Raw genomic sequence first — 22121 nt, 5'->3', positions numbered from 1 at the left:
CCAGTGCCAGTCCATTCATAGTGCCCTGGCTGCAGAATGAAGCTAAACTCCCAAGGACCCCAGCCAAATTCATCTAATTCTTTCACAATGTCCAGTCTAGCAGTCTATAAAACCAAGAGGTTACCAGTGACACAAACCAACCAGATACCCTAAAAAGTCTTCCATATCCCTTCAAGGCACTGCCCCCGCTATCTCAGTAACTTTTCTCCAACCATGAACCAGCTCTCATACTTCAAGGATTAGTCAGGGAGGGATACAGTTCAGAAACCTAGAAGTCAAATTATGTCAGAGGAAAGGAAAAAAAGCTTTTTGACTCCTACAGGCAACTGCACCTTTAGTTAGAAATACTGTTTTATGACAGAACTACAAGTAATGGGAGCATCCTGAAGGCAATGCAAATAACTCTGCCTTCCCCTGAAAGAATGTGAAGACAGCGAGAAGCAGAGCGAAAGACTCAAACACCAGAAATATCCTGCCTAAAGTAAGCTCTCGTGACACCCTCAAGATAAAAGGTAGATCCCCAAAACATCTTTGAATCCCAACTTCCTGAACTACTTATTCTCTCTTAAAAGAGTCAAGGTTTAATCACCTTCTAAGGAATAAGGTGCTAAGAAACTGCAACTGACATCCCCAGTGCATTTTTTCTAGCTGTGGCTTCTAGGCATCAGCTACTGTTATCATCTTGTCAGAAAGGTAAAAAAGATCCCAGAATTCAGTAACTTCACTATATGCAAGCATGTATCCAAAAAGTCAGTTCTTAGATGTACATCAGTTTGAGTACCTCATCTTTGTAAACCTAGCACTGTTAACCATTGATGGAGATCTTGCCTTGAATCATTGAATACAAACCCTGTCATTCATCGCTTGCTCTGCCTTCAGAAGCACAGGGATGATTAAGATTCAGATGGGCAGGCTCTGCATTTATTTGTCTGAAGAGTCCCTCACCACCATTAATAATACCTGTTGTGCTGGTTTTGGCTGGGATACAGTTAATTTTCTTCATAGTAGCTAGTATGGACTGTTTTGGATTTGGGCTGGAAACAGTGTTGACAATACAGGGATATTTTAGCTCTTGCTGAGCAGCACTTACACAGAGCCAAGGCCTTTTCTGCCCCTCACCCCACCCCACCAACAAGCAGGCTGGGGCTGCACAAGAATTTTGGAGGGAACACAGCCAGGACAGCTGGCTTCAACTGACTAAAGGGATGTTCCATGCCATATGATATCATGCTCAGCATATAAAGCTGGAGAAGCAAGAAGGAAGATGCGGACATTCAAAGTGATGGCATTTGTCTTCCCCAGTAACCACTACACATGATGGACACCTGCTTTTCTGGAGATGGCTGAACCTGCCTGCCCATGGGAATTGGTGAGTTAATTCCTTGATTTGTTTTGCTTGTGTGTGCAGCTTTTGCTTTACTTACTAAACTGACTTTATTTCAACCCACAAGTTTTCGCACTTCTACCCTTCTGATTGTCTCGTCCATCCCAGCAGGGAGGAGTGAGCAAGCAGCTGTGTAGGGCTTAGTTGCTGTCTGGGGTTAAACCACAACAGTATTTTTTGGTGCCCAACACGGGGCTTGAAGGTTTCAAGATAATGACAGATTTGATTGGAATGTGCTAGATAGAATTTATAGCCGTTATTGGTGTTTAGCTATTAATCGGCAGGCTCCTGTGCTTGCTATGGGGGCTTGCTTGCTTTACTGTATATTAGTCTAGGGCTTGTTAGTCACTGCTTTTTGCTTTTGCTGCTTGCTGTACTGCTTATCATCTTACTCTGCTGTACCTGGGAACATTTTGATAACAGCAATGGTGATGCGCCAGGGCTGGCAGATGGCCAGGGCATCACTGCTGTTCCTGTGCTGCTGTACTGGACAAGCTGGAACTCCAGTGTGAACTCGAGTGGACAGGGCTGTGACCTGTGGATGAGTCCACATGGGAGCAGGACACCCCAAAGTGTCTGTGGCCATGGATAAGCCCATGCCAGAGGAGGTATATCTCAGTGGCTGTGGTTACGTCAGTGCCACAGCAGGTATAGCTCCGAAGGTATTGTGGCCCAAGGATAAGTCCACACTGGAGAAGGTACATCTCGAAGCATCTGTGGCTGTGCAAAGTCTATGCCGCAGCAGGTATACTCCTGAACAGACTGTGGTGCATAAATAGGGCTCCATCTGGAGCAGCTACAACCCTAAGGGACTGCAGTCTGTGGACAACTCCAAGCTGGAGCAGGGGCAAGGTGAAGAGTTCATTGCAATATTAAACCCAATCATCTGGTCCAAAGGGACTGGGGTGGAGATTGTAATGGAAATAGCTTTAAACTGTTGTAACCCATGATTCAAGTTGCATGTTGTAGGAATTACTCTAGCAGGAACCACCTGAACCAATAGAGGACAAGCTTTACAAGAAGCAGGGCAAGTGCAGCAGAGACTGAGCTGCATGGTGCTTAGTTGCCAGCTGGAGTTAAACCATGACACCTGTGCATATATTGCATAGCTACAAAAAACATAATAGGTCTCTGTGGGTGTTCTTATAATCTGTGTTAGATTAGAAATATAAATTCAGATTAACTCACTGAGAACTGTATCACGGGTTTTAGTGAAAGTGGGTTTAGTGTGTGATTCTACAGCACCATTTGTTTGTTCTGCCCTCTGTTTTATTGTATACGTGAAAGTATCAGCTGCCCCCAGTCAATCAAACTACTACTACTGTGGCACCAGTAAGTCCTAGTAGGTCCGAAGACAATGTAGACATATTGTCATCTCATCTTCAATTTCTCTGGTACCAATGACAACCAGTGTAGCATTTTTCAAGCAACTATTTTGTAAAGAAACATGCATTGTAATACCATTGTGTTATTTTGCAGAACAAAATATTTTGACAGTGTCCTTTAAAATAGACACTTTTTTCTACATATTAGCACAATTATTTCTTTTCTCAGTGCCATTTAATTACTATTATTATTATCAAATTCTAAGTTTCAAAATTGTATATTATTTTTTATTTTCTCCAGAGCTGGAAACTTTGACAGTACACAAGCGTTACATTAAAATAAAAAAGATGCTGCAAGTCTCCAGCATCGCAGAATTGGGAAATGTGAAGGACATTAAAAAAAGAATCCGAAAAGATATGTAAATAAAAAGAACAGCAGATGCATTTATGTATTTAATTCTCACTTACTTAAAAAATAAATTCTCTTGGTTTCAGTGGCCATGCTTATGTTGTTGAATAAAAGAGGTTGTAAATATTGTTTCTGTAAAATACGGAATTTTTAATGTGAAATTTGCATGAAACATTATATGCTGTAGTAGTTGATCATATTTAGCCAACAGAGTAAATGTAGAAAAACTTCAAACAATGTTGTTTTCAAGTTCTACTAACTATTACTAAGCCTGATTCCAAATTATTTTGATTTGCAGGGCTTTAACAGCTTTTACCCTGTCTTTAAAAAGATTTAGAGAATCACATTGAAGAAAAATAAAATAAAAATGTTTCTGTTTCCTTTTTTACCCAGTTTTGTTAGAGGTTGGAATCACAAATGTGATTACAAACAAAAAAAGAAAACATTACAGTATTGTAATGTCTGTGCTTAGTTAACATAGTAACTTACAGGTTTAGACTGCATAATATAAAGATGCCTTCTCTAACTTTCAATATTACAGAGAAGACCAAGGACATGAAATACTTTTTTTCTGTCTTAAATTATTTTTACAATATCTCTACTACCGAGATTTAGAAGACAGTAATGTAAATGGTGACAAACATAGCTGTATATTATACATATACAGCAGCTGTATACATATATATGGTATACATGTATAGCAGCTGCATAGCAGCTATATTGACTTTTCAAAACTGACCTTTTTTTCCTCATTTACTACACAAGAACATAAAGAAAGACTTTACAAACATTGTTCTTTGGGGCTGAAACACTCTACTGATAAACAACAAGCCTGTAAACCAGCATGCAAATATGTGCATTGTGTTGCATGATCCTGATAGTACAGCATGATCCTGATCCAGTACAGATCCTGATAAAAGTAGAAGTCCTTGCTATATTGCCATTCCCATGGGTTATCGAGAGTTTAGGTCTGTTCTTGGATTTCATAATTGCTGCCACATTAGTGGAATTATACTGCAAAACACTGACTGTTCTTATCAGAAGTTACCAACCTAGTAAGAGGAAATCTACAGACAATGATAAGAAAAGTTGTAACTGGAATTGCATCATACTCCCAGCAGCTTGGGTGGTGGCCTCATCTTTCTATTGATTTGTGTTGCCACATACCAGAAGATGAAGCTAAATATGTGATGTATCATAAATACCTGACTCAATTAAGGAAGTCTTCTTCCTTTTAACCCTTTCCCAACACATATCCATGTTGAAATGAGTATTATTCATCCACCTGACTTGGATATTACCAAATTAAATAGTAATTTTTTCCTCTTTTTTTCCTTCCTTTTGTACTCCTTCTCTAAAGGATCTTGTTTCCAGAGTGACAGGACATGTTTTTCTTTTCATCATAACAGTTAGCCTCTGTTCTAGACTCAGCAGGATACAGCTCTGTCAAGTGACGAATATAAGCTGTCTGTAACGTGCAGACATCTGTTCTGTTTTTCCTTATGAAGGTAAATGGCTTGAGTGTGTAATAATTTGTGTCTTCAACACATACTTCTGTTTCCTTAAATTCTTTTTAGTAAATATTATACACATCTATACTATGGATTGGATGGAGTTATGACATGTTCAAGCTAGTGCATACTTGATTCTGTAAATCCATATGTCAGTGGAATACTGTGCAGATATATCAGCACATGTTCCGGACCAGTATAACTGCATTCTCTGGGGTGTAGCACTTCCAATGATGTGGCTTTCTGGCTTGGGTAAGTTGTGTGGATCCAGCAAACCATGCATTGCCTTTTCAGTTCTGACACTGACTGGAACTAGATCAGCAGATTGTCTTGCCTCACCTCCTTTGGTTCTACATACATAAACTTCCAAAAACTTACCTAAATGTGGTGCTGAAATCCAGTAAAAAGACAGCTTTTAAGTTACTTTTATTAACTTGGCTGAATCTTGATGACAGGTTGGATGCTGGAAGTATAAGGAAAATTCTAAAGATGCAGTTCCTGTAAACCCATATAATCACAGACATAAACACCAGTGAAAACTAAAGAAAGAGGTTTCCCTGCCAAAATAAAGATAAAAATTACGAGTTTTCATTTCACTGTTTGGAGGTCTTTCATTGACATTACTGTTGTTTGCTTTCTTGAGCTAGGCACAGAGACCTGACAAGAGCATTAAATGCACACATGATCTGTCACCTCTGTAGGCTGGTCTTTGCTGTCACCTTGCATGTTTCACCTTTCCTCGTCATGGGTGGTCTATCCAGAGCAGATTAAGGTTCAGAAGTTACTGACTCTATAAAAAAGAAGCAAATATTCTTCAAGTTCCTTGCTTTTAAAGGAATCATTTCCCATTGACTCATCTCAGGGAATTCCTTTGTAGCTTTAGCAGGGGAGCATTTCATTGCTCTCACTTCATTTATCTTGAGATGTCAGGTGCATTTTCAAAGATACAAGAGGCAGAACAGGGTGAAGCACGATTACTAAAAACACATGATCTTACCCGGACATTACAGAAATTGAAGCATGTGATTGTTGCAAAGGTCATTTCCTAACCTCTTGCTTTGGTTATCTGATGATTTTTTTCTCACTTCTTGCTTTTCCTTTCTCCCCCTTTTTTCTTTTCTTCCCCTCCTTCCTCTCCTTTTCTTAGACTTTCCATTCTCTGATTTTTTATTTAAACACTGATTACCCTCTTTGATGCTTATCTTGGTATTTAGTCACAGGTGCATGACTTTCCTTTTGCTGCTATCAGTGTAAATCAACTCCCTCTCTCCCAGCAATTCTGTGCGGGAATAAACATGATCATTAATCATTTTACAGCTCATAGCCTCCAAAGTAATGCCACTGGCTAATATAATCGTGATGGTAATGTCCTGGTTTCAGCTGGGGTGGAATTAACTTTCTTCTTAGTAGCTCACAGAGTGCTGGGTTTTGGCTCTGATGTGAGAACAATGTTGGTAACACACTGATGGTTTTAGTTGTTGCTGGGTAATGTTTATGCTAAACCAAGGACTTTTTGGTTTATTGGGCCCTGCCAGTGAGAGGGCTGGAGGGGCACAAGAGACTGGGAAGGGACACAGCCAGGACAGCTGGCCTGAACCAGCCAAAGAGGCGTTCCATACCATGGGGCGTCATGCTTGGTATAGAAACTTGGAGGGTTAGCTGGGGCCTGGGGATCGTTGCTTGGGGGCTGGCTGGGCATCGGTCAGGGGGTGGTGAGCAGTTGTACTGTGCATCATTTGTTTTCCTTTTTCCCTTTTCCTTTGGGTTTTATCCTTTTCCCCACCTTTCTATTATAACTGTTATTATTATTGTTGTTGTTATTGTTATTGCTTTTACCTTTTTATTCTGCTTAAATTAATATTTTTAATTATTTAATCTTAAAATTAGTTTTAAAGTTAAAATTAATTTAATCTTAAAAATAAATAATTAAAATTATTAAATCTCAATGCTCGAGTTTTACATTCCTTTCTGATTCCCATCCCCACCGCTCCGGGTGGCGGGGAGTGAGCAAGCAGCTGTGTGGTGCTTGGTTGCCAGCCGGGGTTAAACCATGACAGGTAAGAACTGCAGCAATTTTCCAGCATTATTAATAGAATAGCTGAACTTCTTGACTTGTCTTTAATTTATGCAGTGTCACCTTGGTATTTCATATGAGGAAAAGATTATAACATCTCTTCTGGCTTTGGTCTGCATCTAAATAACAGTTTCTACACCAGACATGATAAAAATATTTTGGTCAATTTGATGCTGATGAGAATACAGAAATAAATTACGTGTCCTGCTACACAACTGATGTTAGTGAACATTAGCTATGAATGGAGACTCCTACTGCTCTGAATGGGGTTTAGACCACTCCTGTACACAGAGTCTGCACCAATTGCCATAATGCCAAATTCTAGCATTTTGCCCCTGACTTATATTGCTCACACAGTATGTACAGGTAGCACCTCTACAAGTCAGGAGAACTTATTTTTTACACTATGTTCAATCTGCCCACGTGTTAGGTTAAGCAATTTATAATTAGCAACCCTTCTAATGGCAAAGTCTATGGTTTTGATCAATTACAATCACAACCAAACTCATCACCTTGTCCTTTAATATTGTGGTAGACCTCACCTAAGAGGGAATGATCTGATTGGCAGAGTCACATCTTTGCCTGCTGGGAATGTGCCAGAACTCTTTGAGTTATGCTGAAGCAAATAAGAAGGATCCCTGCTATTAAATGTAACCTATAGTTCTGTTTTACATATAATGGGTCCACAGTTTCGTATTTGGAATTATGTCCATTTGGAATAAATTTTTACTTTCTCATCTTGCAGATAAGTTGAAGGTCAGTTGAAGCTAACCCTTACAGAATACATCATCTTTTTGGAGGCAACGAAAAGACATATAAAGAGGTGTGTGTGTACAGGTAGTGCTTAGGGGACTAAGGGACTTGCCTTCAAAGCACAGTTAAGATTAGAAGATGTCTCCCATTTGAGTTCCTCCTGGCAGCAGGGAAACATGTGCTTCTGAGCACTCCCTGCTCCACATGATTATAAAACTTTTGGTCAAGAAACTGCCCCCCCCCCCCCCTCCAGATAGATGCTGGAATCCCACTGGTGCCATGCAAAACACTGTCTGCAAATAAAAAGGAATTGTTCTGGCTGCTATCACTTTTTTATCTCAGTTGACACTGTTCTTCTTGTGCCCACAGATAATCTACTGGCACTGCATATCTTTTAGCTCTCACACATTCCCCAGCTTTGGACCCACCACATAAGAATGCAGGAAGCCACTGGGAAATGGAAACCAGTGGAGCCGCTGAGAGCTTTGTTCCATTTGAGTCAATATTTTAGCTGTATTTATTATGTTGATTCTTAGAACAGCAGGATCTTATGAAAGAATCTATATTAAAAATGCAAGAAAGCAATGCAGGAAAATTGTATTTTCAGTTGCTTTTTTTAAAAAATAAGAATCTTGCCTAATTGTACTGTCTGCTTACTTGCTTGCTTGCATTTCAGTCAAAAATATAACATATACACCAGTGACAACTTCTGCTCCTTCTATTTCTCCCCCTTTACCCAGATTACTTTGGCATTTGTGTAGTAAAAACTCCTCAAACCAAAATCTTCAATTTTCCTAGCTTACTGTATGGAGCCAGAATACTCTATGGCAGTACTGAAAATTACTGCAAGATATTTACAACAATTATTATTTTCTTTCAGTTTGAAATAAAGTACTTCAGAGGCATTGTTTAAGATCTGAAGGAAAAAAGGCATCTTAAAATATCCCTGTCAACCTAGATGTTTTTCTTGATTTCACAGAGTTATGAGAGAGGAGACTCTGAAGTCTTCTAGCCTGCTTGTGGGAAAATTACCTTGGGGGAGTAGGGTGTGTGGCGGGTGGAATTAGAGAAAATTGGGGCCTAATAGAAGCACAGTATTATAGAAAGCTTTCTAGGGTAAAATACAGCTATTGCTTTCAGGATGGTTGGCATGCATGAAATCTACCTTACCATGGCTCCCAGAGCAACACACCTTGCCGTCTCAGCACCGGCTAATAGGAGTAATGGAGAGTGGAGCAGAGATGGAGACCCTACAGCCAGGCTCTGTTGTACTCACTGCAGGAATGGGAACTTGATGGTACCACACAGCTGATAAGCTGTATAGCAGTTGTCACATGAAGAATATATGAGAAGATGTCCGCTGCTGAGCCAACCATTGCAGTGAAATTACTTTCCTCAGATGAAGTAAATCTCATTGTAATAGTAATGCACACCTCCATCCCAAAGATACCTGCCTCCAAGGTACTACTACACCTCACTGGACACATGCTAGCAATCAGTAACAAAAATATATATGACTGGAGTAACTCAAGCTCCGCCTAAATGTAAAGAAAAAGGACTGGTCCTGGACTGAAGCAAGTCCAAACAGGGGGGAATTGTTGTCTAAACTCCTGAATGGCCACACTGATTTAGTGTTTAACTACATGTTAAACACATCTGTGCATGAAGTTAGGTCAAGCTGACCCACTCTGCAAATGAAGGGACTTTAATCAAGGGAGTTAGCCTTAGGAAGGATGAGTGACAAAGAACAGATGGTGGAAAGAACAGTTATCTAAGAAAGGAGCGTTGCATTGGTTCTCTGCACTGGAATTGCTAATGGTGCAATTCAGGCAATATAAAAATGAAAGTTTGGGCAATTCCACTGCATGATGTTGCTCTGTAACTAGGAAAGATGTTTCATTTGCAGAAAACTGCATTGTCAGAGTCACTGCATGAAACAAGCTGTGCTTGAAAATGATCCAGAGCTGGCCAGAGAGATCCGCTGCTGTATGCAGTTAAATGTATACAAGCCACATACCTAACATTTTATGTTATGCTCTCCATCTTTATAACTATAGAGATATAGATTGAGTGGCAATGTTTACCAGAGAAGTATGAACACCTGTGGGATTCCCTCCCCGCAGGGCTGTCAGGGGAGAGTGACCAACCCACCGAGCCCAAGGGCAGCAGCTCTCTGGTCAGCTGAAGCTGCTCTGGATCACCTCATAGAGCGAGGCAGGTTGGTGGCTACAAGCACATGAGATTCATTGTGGCATGCCAGGGAAAGCATTTTGGGATCGCACAAGTCTTATTAGGGGATGTTTAGGCAAAGGACCAAAGGTGGGGAAAAGATGAGATCATGGGGGCTTGGGGAGGGCCCAGCCCGGGACACAGGACTGGGCGAGAGGGGCTGGTGACCTGCAAACCGATGGCTCGCCAGATGTTTCTGCGCCTAATCAGCGCAGTGTCACTTGTCGTCATGTGAAAACCCCATTTCTAACTGTTTTCCTGGGTGAGGGGACTCTGTCCTGCACGTGTATCTGCGTGCAGGTTTAGCTGCCAGCAGCCAAAATTAAACCACAGGGCGCTGGGGGCTGCGTCGCTACGGAGACCGCTGCCCGCTGCAGCGCAGCGGAACGTAGGGGGCGGCGCCAGTCGCCAGCCGGCGCCTCTTCGCCGCCGCGCTCAGGTCGGCACTGCTGCCTTCCGCCGGCCCGCGGTTACCCTGGCAACGGCGCCGTCGGTGGAGCGAGGAGCCCGGGCCCGGCGGCAGGATGGTGAGTGGCGGCGCGGCGGGGGACGCGGGCCGGGGGAGGCCCCGCCGAGGCCCGGCTCTGACCCGGTTCCGCTCTGCTTTCTGCCCAGATGCTCTCGCGGGCCAAGCCGGCTGTGGGGGGTACCCCGCCGCCGGGGGACAAGCGGCGGAAGAAAGGGAAGAAGGTGCCGCAGCTGGAAGAGCTCCTGGCCCAGAGGGACTTCACCGGCGCGATCGCCTTGCTGGAGGTAACGGCCGCGGCGGAGCAGAGACCCCCGCCCCAGGGCGCCGCCGGCACCCTGACTCGCCCGCTCCCCTCGGGAGAGCGGTGCCGTCGCTGCCACGCCTGCGCTCGGCGGGGCGGCGGGGCGAGGGGAGCCCTTCACCCGCCCCGTGTCCCCCTCGCCCCGCGCCGCGCCCGTTGGGCCCAGCGTGGCAGCTTTCCCCCTCGCTTCGCAGAGCGAGGTTTGGGACGTGAGGGTTGCCTGTGCTTCCCTCCGAAATGCGAGGGCAGCTCCGCCTCAGTTGCGTCCACAGCTGTCAAACAATCGGTGATATAAGATGGCCTAGTATTACTTTGATTATCTGTGGGGTTTTATAAACTGCGTGATAGCTGACAAAATTCTTACGTTCTTCTCTATAAAGTTTAAACGGCACGTGGGTGAGCAGGAGGAGGATGCCGACCTTTGGATTGGATACTCTGCCTTTCATTTGGGTGACTACAAGAGAGCGCTGGAGGTAAGGTGGGGAAATCCTGCTCCCTGAGGTTGGAAATCAAGATGTGATAAAGTGATGACAACAGGAGGAAGATGTTCTATAACACGGCATGGTTCTGCTAGCCAGCTAAGGTACAAATGTACAGTAATAAGGCAGATGCTGTGGAAAGCAGTTTGGATTGGAGAGGAAAAAAGAAAAGGTATTTGCCTACAAAGATAGACCTTTTTTAATGTTACCTGCTGTCTGATTTAATACTAGGCTCAGTAGCGTAATTTGCTTTTTTATATATTGCAGTTCATATCCTAAATTTTTTATTCCCTTCTTGCACCTAGCTTTCCACAGTTTTGTTTTTCAGGTTTAGTTATGTCTTTGTTTTCATTGTGTAGCTTATCTGTAATATGCATGCTTTTTTCTTTAGAGGTTGATGCCTCTGGCCATTTAATGTACTTTATTGTTCCTCTTTATGTTTGCTTGTATTAAGTAATTCAATTAAATGAAACGTTCTTATTTTCCAAAAGCTTTAAGTCACTAAAAGACATGTTGATTATTCAAATATGCATACATTTTTAATATTTGCACCATACAGTGCTGTTGTGTCTCAGTGTATGAGTCAATACGCAATTGCTTTTGTGTCCATTTATGTCTCCAGTGAAACTCTGTTGCCGCTGCCCCTGGGATCCCTTTATCTTCTCGGTTGTGCTAGCCTATTTCTCTGTAGAAGTCCTAAAAAATTTTTGTTGTTTGCCTTGCTCTGTACCTCCAAGGGCTGGAATCAGTGGAATCACACCAGAAAAGGAAGTGTTATGGAGTGGTAATGGTGATACCCACAAGGCTGCATATAAGCTAGTGAAGATTTGAAAACAACTCAGTCTGCCTGAATACTATTTGTCTCATTGCTGTATTCCTACAGATGTGAATTGCTGGGTCCTTACAGTGCTGTATTATACCATTTAAGGCTTACTGGGTTTGGTCAATGTTAGCTGGGAGTGATCTCCATCATGATTCACTGTGAAGTATAACTGTGAAGTGTAGCTGGTTTTGCAGTCTTTTAATTTGCTTTTTTATGGAAGAAATATTAAAAACAGATGATCATTTAAAGTATTGACAGAAGAAAATAACTACAGAGAAACAGATTATGGAACAATGATATTTTCTCTCTTAGATACATTAGGTGTTTAACTGTAGTAATACATGGTCATGTGCACAAGTTTCATGTGAGGTGGAAACAGAATTTCAAAAGCTTCTGAGTAAGTTCAAAAGGCATTTTCCCCCTTAAAAATTGAAGAGGAAACCCGTTGGAGATGTTAGAAATGCTCAGTGAATCAAACTGACTATATGGTATAGACTGTAGAATAGTAGTATAGGACATAATAGTAACTTAATATCCATGTTTAGAGTTGTGGAATTTAAAGATTATGAATGTAACAATCAGTAACTGAAATTAATTTATATCTAAATGTTAGGTGTTAATAGGGAGTGAAAATTTGTATACACATGAAAAATAGCTTGCAATTTCTTTGAAATAAATTCTACTTGGAACACCCAATAGGTGTTTTTATAGCCAGAGCAGATTTTAAATATTTCCTTCAACAAAAAAATAACAGCATTATTTATTTATTAGCGATTAGGTTTTGTACGTGGTTTGGATTCACCACTGGGTGATGCTGTTGATCCAGGCTTTTAAAAGCTGCAACATAGTCATCTTTTTCCTGGTTTTCTGCTGGAGTAAGGACAATAAAAGGTTTGCGTGCATGGTTTGTGGTTGATATGTATGTGTGTGCGTTTTAAGTGAGAGATCGCAGGTCCTATCTTTGCGAATTCATGACTGATCTTTTGCACAGTGATGAGTCCTGATAACTTTATCATTCTGTGGTGGCATATGGGAAATAAGCCTGTGCATCTCAACCTAGTTTCTTCTGGGACAGAACACTGTAGTTATAATTCCCAAGCCTGTAGTAATCAAGGGGAAGAGTGCTGACTGTGGAGGCTGAATTGCCTTCCAGTTGTCAGCTTCAAGATTGAAGTGTAATTCTCTATCTTCTCTGCTATGTTATGGAGGCGTTGTTGCTGTATTCTCAAGGACAAATTCTTTGATTATCTGTAACCTCTAGATCTTGGAGCACTCTCTGGGGAGTGCCAGGAGCACTATCAGTAAAATACTATGGATAGAAGATTCTGTAGAATTCTCCAGAGTGACATTACACGCAATCGAAATGATTCACGCTCCTAAGTGCCTGCAAGCGACAACACATAGTCTGTGTCACCATATTCCCAGTTAATGGTTTGTATTCCATACACTTGATGAGGGTCTTCAGAAATTATACTGCTCAATAATCCTTTTATTTATAATTATACTTTCATAGTGAGCCAGGTGTGCTGTTTGCATGTCAACTTTTGGAGAGGCTTGGGAATTGAGGTGAGGTGGCCATCATCCACTACTGGGAGAAGAAGGGAAAAAATGAAAAACGCTCAGACCTCCAGCTCCAAGAATATCTTAAAGGAGAATGACAGCAAAATGTCTGGTACATTCACATGAAAGAATTTATATTCTCTTATCATAGGCACAGCAACAGTCAGGTATACTCTAGTAGAGTGCTAACCTCAGCTTCACTAGGGTCAGACTTTTCCCTTCTTAGTAGATAGAATCCTTTCTCAGAGGTTATGCCCCTGACACTGGTCTGGTGGGATCACCTCTACTGCTGTAAACCAATTTACAAATGGTACTGCACTAGATTTGACTCTTCCAGCAGCTGTGGTAGCAGTCCCTCCCTGGGGACTGTGTAGCATCCTTCACTGACAAATTGATTTTTACTAACACTGAGTGGCTAGTGTCTTCTGGGCATCACATGGCAACTGGAACTCCCATAGTGGGTGGCAGCATCTAATTAGTTTTCTGGAGTCTTCCATACCTACTATCCCTAATGGGGAAAAAACCCACCTGACCTGCCTTCCTGCCATGACTTGTTCATAAACCCTTCCTGAAGAATTTCCCAGTGTCACCCAAGGACCAGAATCAGAGCATCAGTCTAATGATTGTTTCTGAGCTGCCTGATCTTATAAACTGAAGCAGCCGGGGCCTAAGAAAGGGAGGGTTATAAGACATGTTTGAGGTATGGAAAATTTAAGAGAAGTATTGGCAAGGGCAGGTGTGCTGCTAGGCTGCGTTCAAGGACAGGTTTCACGTTGGCATTCAGCACCCTCTGAATGGGCTTAAGCATACAGGATGGTGGCATGGTACGGCTGACAGACATGGTTGTGCCAGTTTGGCCCATCAGCTGCACACCTGAGAGCAAAGCATGATCCCTGTGCCAGAGCCCACAATGCATTGTTTCTCTCAAGGTCTCACAAATGACAGCCAGGCATTCTGACAGCGTCTCCTATCTGCACCTACCTCCTAGTAGAGAAATCAGGATTCGGCCTCTTCACTGGACAGGACCTTCTGGCTACCCTGACTTTGCTTAGGATAATTTCAGTCAAATTGTAAATCATGAAAGGAATAGGGCTGTACTAGGGTAATGGTTAATCCATGAGCAGTATCTGGTCTTGTTTAAGTACTTTGCTGCAAATATGAGAATACAGGTACACTCAAGTTCCTGACAGCTGAAGCTAGAAAGTAGAAGATGGATTTTTGACTTCAGCCAGTTCTGTAGGCTTCTCGGTCATGACTTTAGCCAGGTTACAATGAGTATCTCCACTCTGAGCACCTCCTTTGAGTACCTATGGGGCAACCCTGTAGGCTGGCCTGTTTGTTGGCTCTTCAAGATGTGTTTATGGGTTTGGAGAATCCAGACAAGTCATAAGGGTATTGAGGAGAATCCTGCTAGCCTCAGTGTTGTCATTAGGTGTCCATAGCTGTATGCAATCAACCTGGTAGTCTGCTTTTGAATAAAAGTGCATGTATCTTGTGAGAGGGGCACAAGGTACAGGAGGGTGAAATAGCAAGAAGTTGTTTTGCTCCTGATTGACAAAAATATGCCACAGGTTGACTGTTGGGAATGCTTTTGGAGTATTTAGTTTGTTTGGTTTTGTTGGTTTTGGGGAAAGGAGGAGGGAAAACGTAGTCTTTGTGAGACTGATGTTGAATGCATTTTAGTGAGGAAGGGGGCAACAGCACGTTGTCTGGGTTCATGGCCCAGAACTACAGAGTAAGGAGTACTAGTAGTCCTCATTTTTATTTACTGTGTTTCCATAGATTAGCACTGGTACTGCTAGAGCACTCTTTATTTATTGCTCTTGCTTTGAATGGCAAAGCCAGAACATGACTTGTGTTTATGCACTTTGTCTTTTCTAATTAATCTGCCTGAAGCCATAGCTGAAAGAGACCTTTGGGTGCATTTAATCTGAATGAATTTTGAAAGATTCCAGATGGTCCCAATAAACAGCAGCAGCCTGTCTCTCAGAGGTCCGTGACAGGCCTATGTCAAGATTTAACTGGCCTCAGTAGGAAAGGTTGGCCTCCATGTAAATATTTTATTTATTTATTTTAAATCTTCTTGAAAGACAGTGAGTCCCTGAAGTATTAAGACTGATCTGACTTTTAAGGGCATACCTTACCAATATCTTCTCTGTTTGGGACTGTAGTTCACTTTCACTTGGCAAGAGAAAAAGAATAAATCATTATGTTTCCAAACTATAAACTTTTGTTGTCAGCATGTTTCTGTTCTTGGGATTCACTATCCTTTGGGCATAGCTTATGTTATCTAGTGCTGTATATACATCTGTGCCTTTCCCCCAGAGATAAGAAGTCTTACACCCACAGTGGCACAATCTGGTAAATTCTCACTAGGCAAAGGGAAATTCCAGTTCATATGTTTGGAGGAAGAATACAGAGTCACCAAGGGGTTGTGTTGCTGGGAGGAATGAGAGGCTTATGGTGATTGGGAGTGTGTGGATGGCATTCTTTCAGCCATCTTTCAGGTCTTGTTAGAACCTTGCACGACCCTGCCTGCTTTGCTTTATGCTGCCTGTTGGACATGACTGGATGGAGACCAGGAACAGCAGCAGGAGGCACTTCCACTGGGAAGGTCCTTTGTAATAATCATCAGAAACCTGACAGAGGGGAAAAAAAATGGCATGGTGAGGTTTCCCTGCCTCTGTTTTCATTTCTATTGTTACGCAGAGAAAGGATCTTTATATTCAGGAATATCACTGGTAGCTGCAAAGTTTTTTCATTAAAAAGAAGTGGATAAAAGGATTGAACTGTTAAGTTTTTACCATTTCACAAATAACAAGAAATGAAGCAGTTTATGTGGCAGTATTAAGGCATATGTAATGAATGCAAATGAGTAAGAAATATCAGAATATGTTAGCTAGTGGTTTTCTATAGCTGTTGGCTGTAAATCTTAAAATGGGAAATTATGAAGTTAGGCACAGTTTAGTAATATTTACTGTAGTTATGTCTTTGTCTATTGGGAAATCTTGAATTTGCCCAATACTGACTTGTAGGGTTGTGTTTTAATGCAGCAGTGTCCAAACAATTTTGATCACGCGCCCCTATCTGTAAAAAATTTTCAGGCACACACTCCCAGTATACGTACATATATATATTTATAAATTATATACATGTACTACTGTAGTAATATATTATGTAATTATAAAACATACACAAAAATAGAAATTAAAAAAGGATGAGATAAAGATAGAATAGATGCTATTTTGAAAGTACTTATTTTGGTTATTAATGTTACAAATTTCTTTTTTCCCTGCACCCGATGGTATTGTTTTGCTTAAGTGCTAGTGTGTGCACACCTGACTTTGGAGACCACTGTTTTAATCTATAAAAAATATGCTATCTACGAGTTCATAAAAGCATGGTTAACACTTGCCTCAGTAAGTATTCACAAAGATTTCCCTGGCGTTCATGGTTCCCAGGCTTTGACTAGAGGAGTTACAAAAACATCAGAGGAGACTGAGGAAAAGCTGGTTGTGTTGATGCCTTTATAACTTTAATATATGAAACTCTTTAAAAAATATATATGTAATTTTAATATAAATATAACTTCAATATTGACAGAATTCATGCTTTTACAGTGAAGATTTACAGCAGTGCTTGTCCCTGTTGTCTGTTCTATTGCTGTAAACAAAAAAGAGCTAGGGACATATCAGATTAAAATGTAATAGTTTCATTGTGAGAAGTGCAATGAATGTGAGGATAAGTAAATTGATCTAAATAATTTAATAATATGTTGTAAAATGGTGGGAGAAAGAATGATATTTAATACAATTCTGTGCTATTACACATTTTTAAAAAATCAACCTTCTCTTCTGTTGCAGGAATATGAGGCCTTAACCAAACAACCAGCTTGCAATCCAGATGTTTGGGTGAACCTTGCCTGTACATACTTCTTTCTGGGGATGTATACGCAAGCTGAACAAGCAGCCTTGAAAGGTGAGATATATAAGTCTCTGATGGAAAGGACTACTTGTTGACTTAAACACTTAGAGTGATTTCCAAAGAAAAGTATTCAATGCTGCTGGGTTTGTTTTTTTTTTTCCCATAAGAATAAAGGATACTTTTGAGCAAAGTTTTTTAGTTTGGGGGTTTTGTTTGGTTTCTTTTTTTCTTTTTTTTTTTTTTTCTTCATTTTACATGAGAGTTGTGATGTAGTTTGTTTCCTAAAAATACCTTGGGCAGGTGGAGCAGCTGGCACTGAAAATGAAAGAAGCATCTGGAAAATAATTTTAGTTATTAATTTCTAAAAGCAAAACCCAGCATATGTTGACCAACAACAAAAAGTTACTTTTCGATTGATTCCATATTTCTGAGCCAGTGCAGATGAAGCTAATCAGTCTACTGAAATTATCAAAAAATAAGCATCTGAGAGAGTTCAGTATTCTCTCTGATGTGGACAAGAACTCTGTTTATGCAGTTTGAGTGACTTATTAGGTGATCTTGTTGCCTTCTAAGTCAGATATTAAATATCTGGTTCTTCCAGGCGTGGAGTTCACTGCAGTGACATTGTTACATGCTACTTTAATCTGAAGGTGCATTTAAAGAAAAGGAGTAGAGATGAGATTCCAAGGCAATTTCTACTGCCTAAAAATGTTTCTACAGTTTATTTTGTTATCCGTTGCTTTATATTTATCTTAGTGATTTAAGTTTTTTCCCATAACCATAGCATCTCACTGCTTTCTAAGTAGAATTACTAGTGGTGATGTTCTCAGTCAACTTCTGACTCTTGCCTTTTTAGGATAAAAACTCTTACTGAAGTGTGGATTTTCTCTTTTCATTCTTTCTTTAGTCTTCTAGTCTTGGGCTGAAAATAGGGTGGGGAGAAAATAACCGTGTACTTTCTGCTACTGTGGTGGAGTGCCCTTCAAAAAGGACTGTTCTGTAGTGGTTTTTTAGAAATAATTAGATTCCTGTATCCCTTTAAAATCATCTGAGAAGTCATGCTGAGCTCGAATCTTGAAACTGGGAATGTTTTGTTTCCAACTGTAAAAAAAAAATCATGCGGAGCTTTGTGATCTGTATTGTCCAAAAAGTGTGTAAATTTATAATATTTACAGATAATAATCTCTAATGTACCACAAATTTGATCTTTGGTGATTACAGTCCAGGACTTGAACTGGGATCTAAAAATAATTGGGCAATAGAGCTTGAGGTGTCAGTGTGACCTAAACCATGGGGGAAGCAAGCAGTTGCATCCTGTACCAGTTGGAGTCATTGTCATCAACTTCATATCATGTGAATTAAAGTAATCCATTCTAGAGATGACAGATACACATCTGGGCATGCACCTTCATTACTTTATTAGTTGTGAACTGGAAGTGAGGGACAGTTAATTTTTTTGTGCCACCTCAGATTTGTTTGTAGTAGCATGGTGAGTGGCAGGGTAGGGGGTGCAGTTAGTGGTACTCAGGTGCTGGAGGCAAGGGCAGGAATGTTGAGAAAGGAGTGCAAAATGTCAGGAGTGTAGCAGAGGGTGTATTTTGCCTGAATTCTTGCGTACTGCTTGCTGTTTGTTGCTGCAGTTATGCTAAGCCCCTGAAAGTAGTGTAGTGCTAAAGCAAATGAGAAAGAAATAATTTATTTTCAGCTATAATTCTGAATTTCTACAGTCATAGAGTCTGTATGTGAAAGGGAACACAAATGTCAGCTAGCTTTCTGGAATGGGTTTTCTACACAAACATGTAAATATCTAGAAATCAAATAGAAGTTCCTTCTTGCAATGTACTGTTGCTGTTGCTTAAGAAAATTATTAACTGTCTGAGGAAAAATATGCAGGATACTTAAAAATTAGGAAATTAGCATTAAAAGCCATGATGTAATTACTACGTTTCATACAGATATATAGCCTGCAATCTCCAGTGGAGCAAGGTTTTACATTTATTTTATAATAGATGTGAAGTATTCTTTTAGCTTGTTGTTACTTAATTAAAACTTCAAGGTACACTTTCTCAGGAAAGAATAAATCTGTGTATCAGAAGTCATATAAACCAGAATTACTGCAAATATAACCTAAGTAGTAGAGCAACACAGCAATAAAGAAAAATCCTTCTTTGAACTTTTTTCATTACCGTTGTACTTTACCTCCTCTAGGCTTTCTTCCAAATTCCTTTCAGATATTTTTGGCTTCTCCTTTTTCCCTGCTGTGCCCTTACATGACAGTTACTAATGTTCCTGGATCTGAGGTGAAGGTAGAGTTACTTAAAGTCAGCTACTGTTGTCTCATAGTCATCCCATAGTGAAGCTGCCAAGTGATAGGTTGTTTTGTTTACTCCTTTTGCATCCATGCTCTCATATATTGGCTGAATGTGTTTTCCATGCTGTGTGCTAGCCCATCTAGTCTTGGGAGAATGAGACTGAAAGTCATCTTCTTGGTTTAATACATAATATTAGTAAAAATTAAAAAAAAAGTACTAAAATATTAGTAAAGTACTATTTTTAAATTATAAAATTATAAAACCAAATAATCCTAGGTTGCATTCCCAGTTCTTGTGCCTTGCAAAGCACAAGGACCAGAAACTCAGCACACTTGCATGGTGATCCTGGCAACCAATTCCTAGTGCTCTTGGAAGCCATGGGCTAGCACTGCATTAAGAAAAACAGAAGAAATTACAGCATTCTTTTAAACCACAAAGTGTGCACATAAGTAGGCTGCAGTTAAATCTGTTACGAAAAACAGTCTTTTTAGGATAAATGGAATTTTACAATTAAATTTAAGATTCATCCATATACAGCGTTGTGTTGCTGAACCACTCATTAAAGTTCTTTCCCCCCCTCCTTTTTTCTTCCTTCCTTCTAACTTCCTTTCCTTTCTCCCTCCCTTTTGATGGACAAAGCTTTGTAATTACTTCACTTCTTCACAGCTCTGTGTGTCAGATCTGAATGTGGTTTAACTGAACAGACATACTTCTCATTTCACAGCTTATACTGGAAGGAGCAATATTGTACAAAAACAGAACAGAGATGGGTTAGTAAGAGCAATGACATTTTCCAAACCATTTTTGCTTATGTATGTCCTAATGTTTACCAGGTGTCAGATAGCTGTCACTGCTGAAAATGTGCAGTTATAAGTGGGCATGGAAAAGTTGCTGCGTTTTCTTTTTCTTTAGACTGCGTGTTCACCTACATGCAAAATTATCTGCTTTCTCTGTGTACTATATTTCTTGAGAACAGTAGTTCATTTTCATTGCATTTTAGCTGTGGTTTTGAAGCAGCGGAGTTTGATATATGGAATTTTCAACGTGCTCAAGTGCAAATATCAATTTAAACATATTTAAACTTTAAAAACTATTAACCTTATTTGCTTGGTTTGCTTTTTGAAGTATAATGGAAGCTACACAACAGGAATAATTGATAGGTTTTTGCTTCAATAATCTTTAACTTACTATGCTTAGGCATGGCTGAAATGAGATGTGTCTGTATATGGTAAGTAACTGAACATAGCTGAACTGGCTTTTAAGTGTGTTAGAAATGGAAAATTTCAATGAATGCCCTCTGTAAATTTCATTCAAGAAAATTCTGAACAGTTGAGCTATTCAAGTGTGTGTAAGTGCAAACCTCGCTATTGGACCATGGTTTTTCCAAGCACTTTTCCAATACCCTTGCATCTTCCCTCCACCAGTGAGACTGTGGTTCTGAAGCACAGAGGGCTTCATTCAGCTACTGTATTCAGGTGGGCAGGGTGCTGTTTCTCAGGAACAGGAGAATAAGTTTGCCTGTGCTCATATTTTCTGTGCTGTCAGGCTGGAGCTTTCTCAACCCTGTTCCATTCCTACCAGCACCTGCTATGTGTGTTTAAGATGTGCTTTACATCTGTTAATGTGTGAAGTGCTGCCATAGCATATGCATTATGCCTGCTGGATGGGTCTTCTTAATGTTGGATGCGTGACCAGCCCTGCCTTGCACTCTTATGAGAGGAAAAAAATGCCCAATTTTCCATGACTGTTTCATTATCTTACTGCCTGTGGCAGCAATATGAAACCCACTAAGACTCTGAGCTGCCATTTCTAGTGAGCTTAACTTTTTGTTTAACAATTAGTGAAGGTAACTCTCTTCACTCTTATTGGAGCTGTTTATTATGTCTTAATAAATACTTCAATAAGTCCCTGTTCAGTGTCAGCACATAAAAATATACAGAACACTTTTAAGATCAGTGTCAAACTATGACTTTAGTGCCTGGATCATCAGCAACTGATCATGACAAACATTCTAGCATAGGAAGATCAGTGTGTTTCCTAGCTGGGGGAGATGCATCCTATCCAGCTACCTCAGCGATGTCTTCAGCACAAGATCAATATTAGAGCTGGAGCAGGGTGCAGGTTGATGCTGTGCAGCATTGTGATCGTGTTTGTTATGATCACTAGATTGCTTAGTACTGATTTTAAAAAACAATAAAAATATGTACAGTCATCTCTTGAAAAAGTAGCACAGGGTAAGATTGTGCTTCCCTGTGGCACTAATAGGTCTGTGACAATGAAATTCAGTAGCAGCAAAGAGTAATAAAGGTACAAGCCTAATGTCCCTTAAAGTCATTATCTCTGATAAGACAGTTGTATCACTTCCTGCTCCAGTGATTGACAACAGTTTTATCCAATATTCATAACTAGATTCTTTCTGGAAACTAATCTGACCTTGTTCATGTTTCCTTGTCTTCCTGAAAAAATGCATTTGGCACTGGGAGAAAAGAAACTGCTGATATTGAATGCTTCCATGGTTCTGTGTACTATATCGACAGGACTACATTTTTTTGGGTTTTGACCCTCTCC

At 40.5% G+C, this 22121-nt stretch overlaps 1 protein-coding gene across 1 annotated transcript in view; it reads left to right on the top strand.

Moving 5' to 3' along the window:
- The first annotated feature begins 10112 nt into the window (after nt 1–10112).
- The window catches only part of TTC26 (tetratricopeptide repeat domain 26), a 56699-nt gene continuing 44690 nt past the window's right edge, over nt 10113–22121 (top strand). Inside the window, exons 1-4 of the mRNA XM_040596507.1 lie at nt 10113–10212; nt 10301–10438; nt 10836–10928; nt 17181–17295. Of these exons, the coding sequence (XP_040452441.1) occupies nt 10210–10212; nt 10301–10438; nt 10836–10928; nt 17181–17295 (349 nt within the window). The 5' untranslated portion in view covers nt 10113–10209. The remainder of the gene's footprint in view (nt 10213–10300; nt 10439–10835; nt 10929–17180; nt 17296–22121) is intronic.

This window comes from Falco naumanni, chromosome 5, assembly GCF_017639655.2.
Source record: "Falco naumanni isolate bFalNau1 chromosome 5, bFalNau1.pat, whole genome shotgun sequence".
In the NCBI taxonomy this organism is placed as follows: domain Eukaryota; kingdom Metazoa; phylum Chordata; class Aves; order Falconiformes; family Falconidae; genus Falco; species Falco naumanni.
Note: the sequence above shows the minus strand (reverse complement) of the source record. Positions and strands in the feature narration are given on the sequence as shown.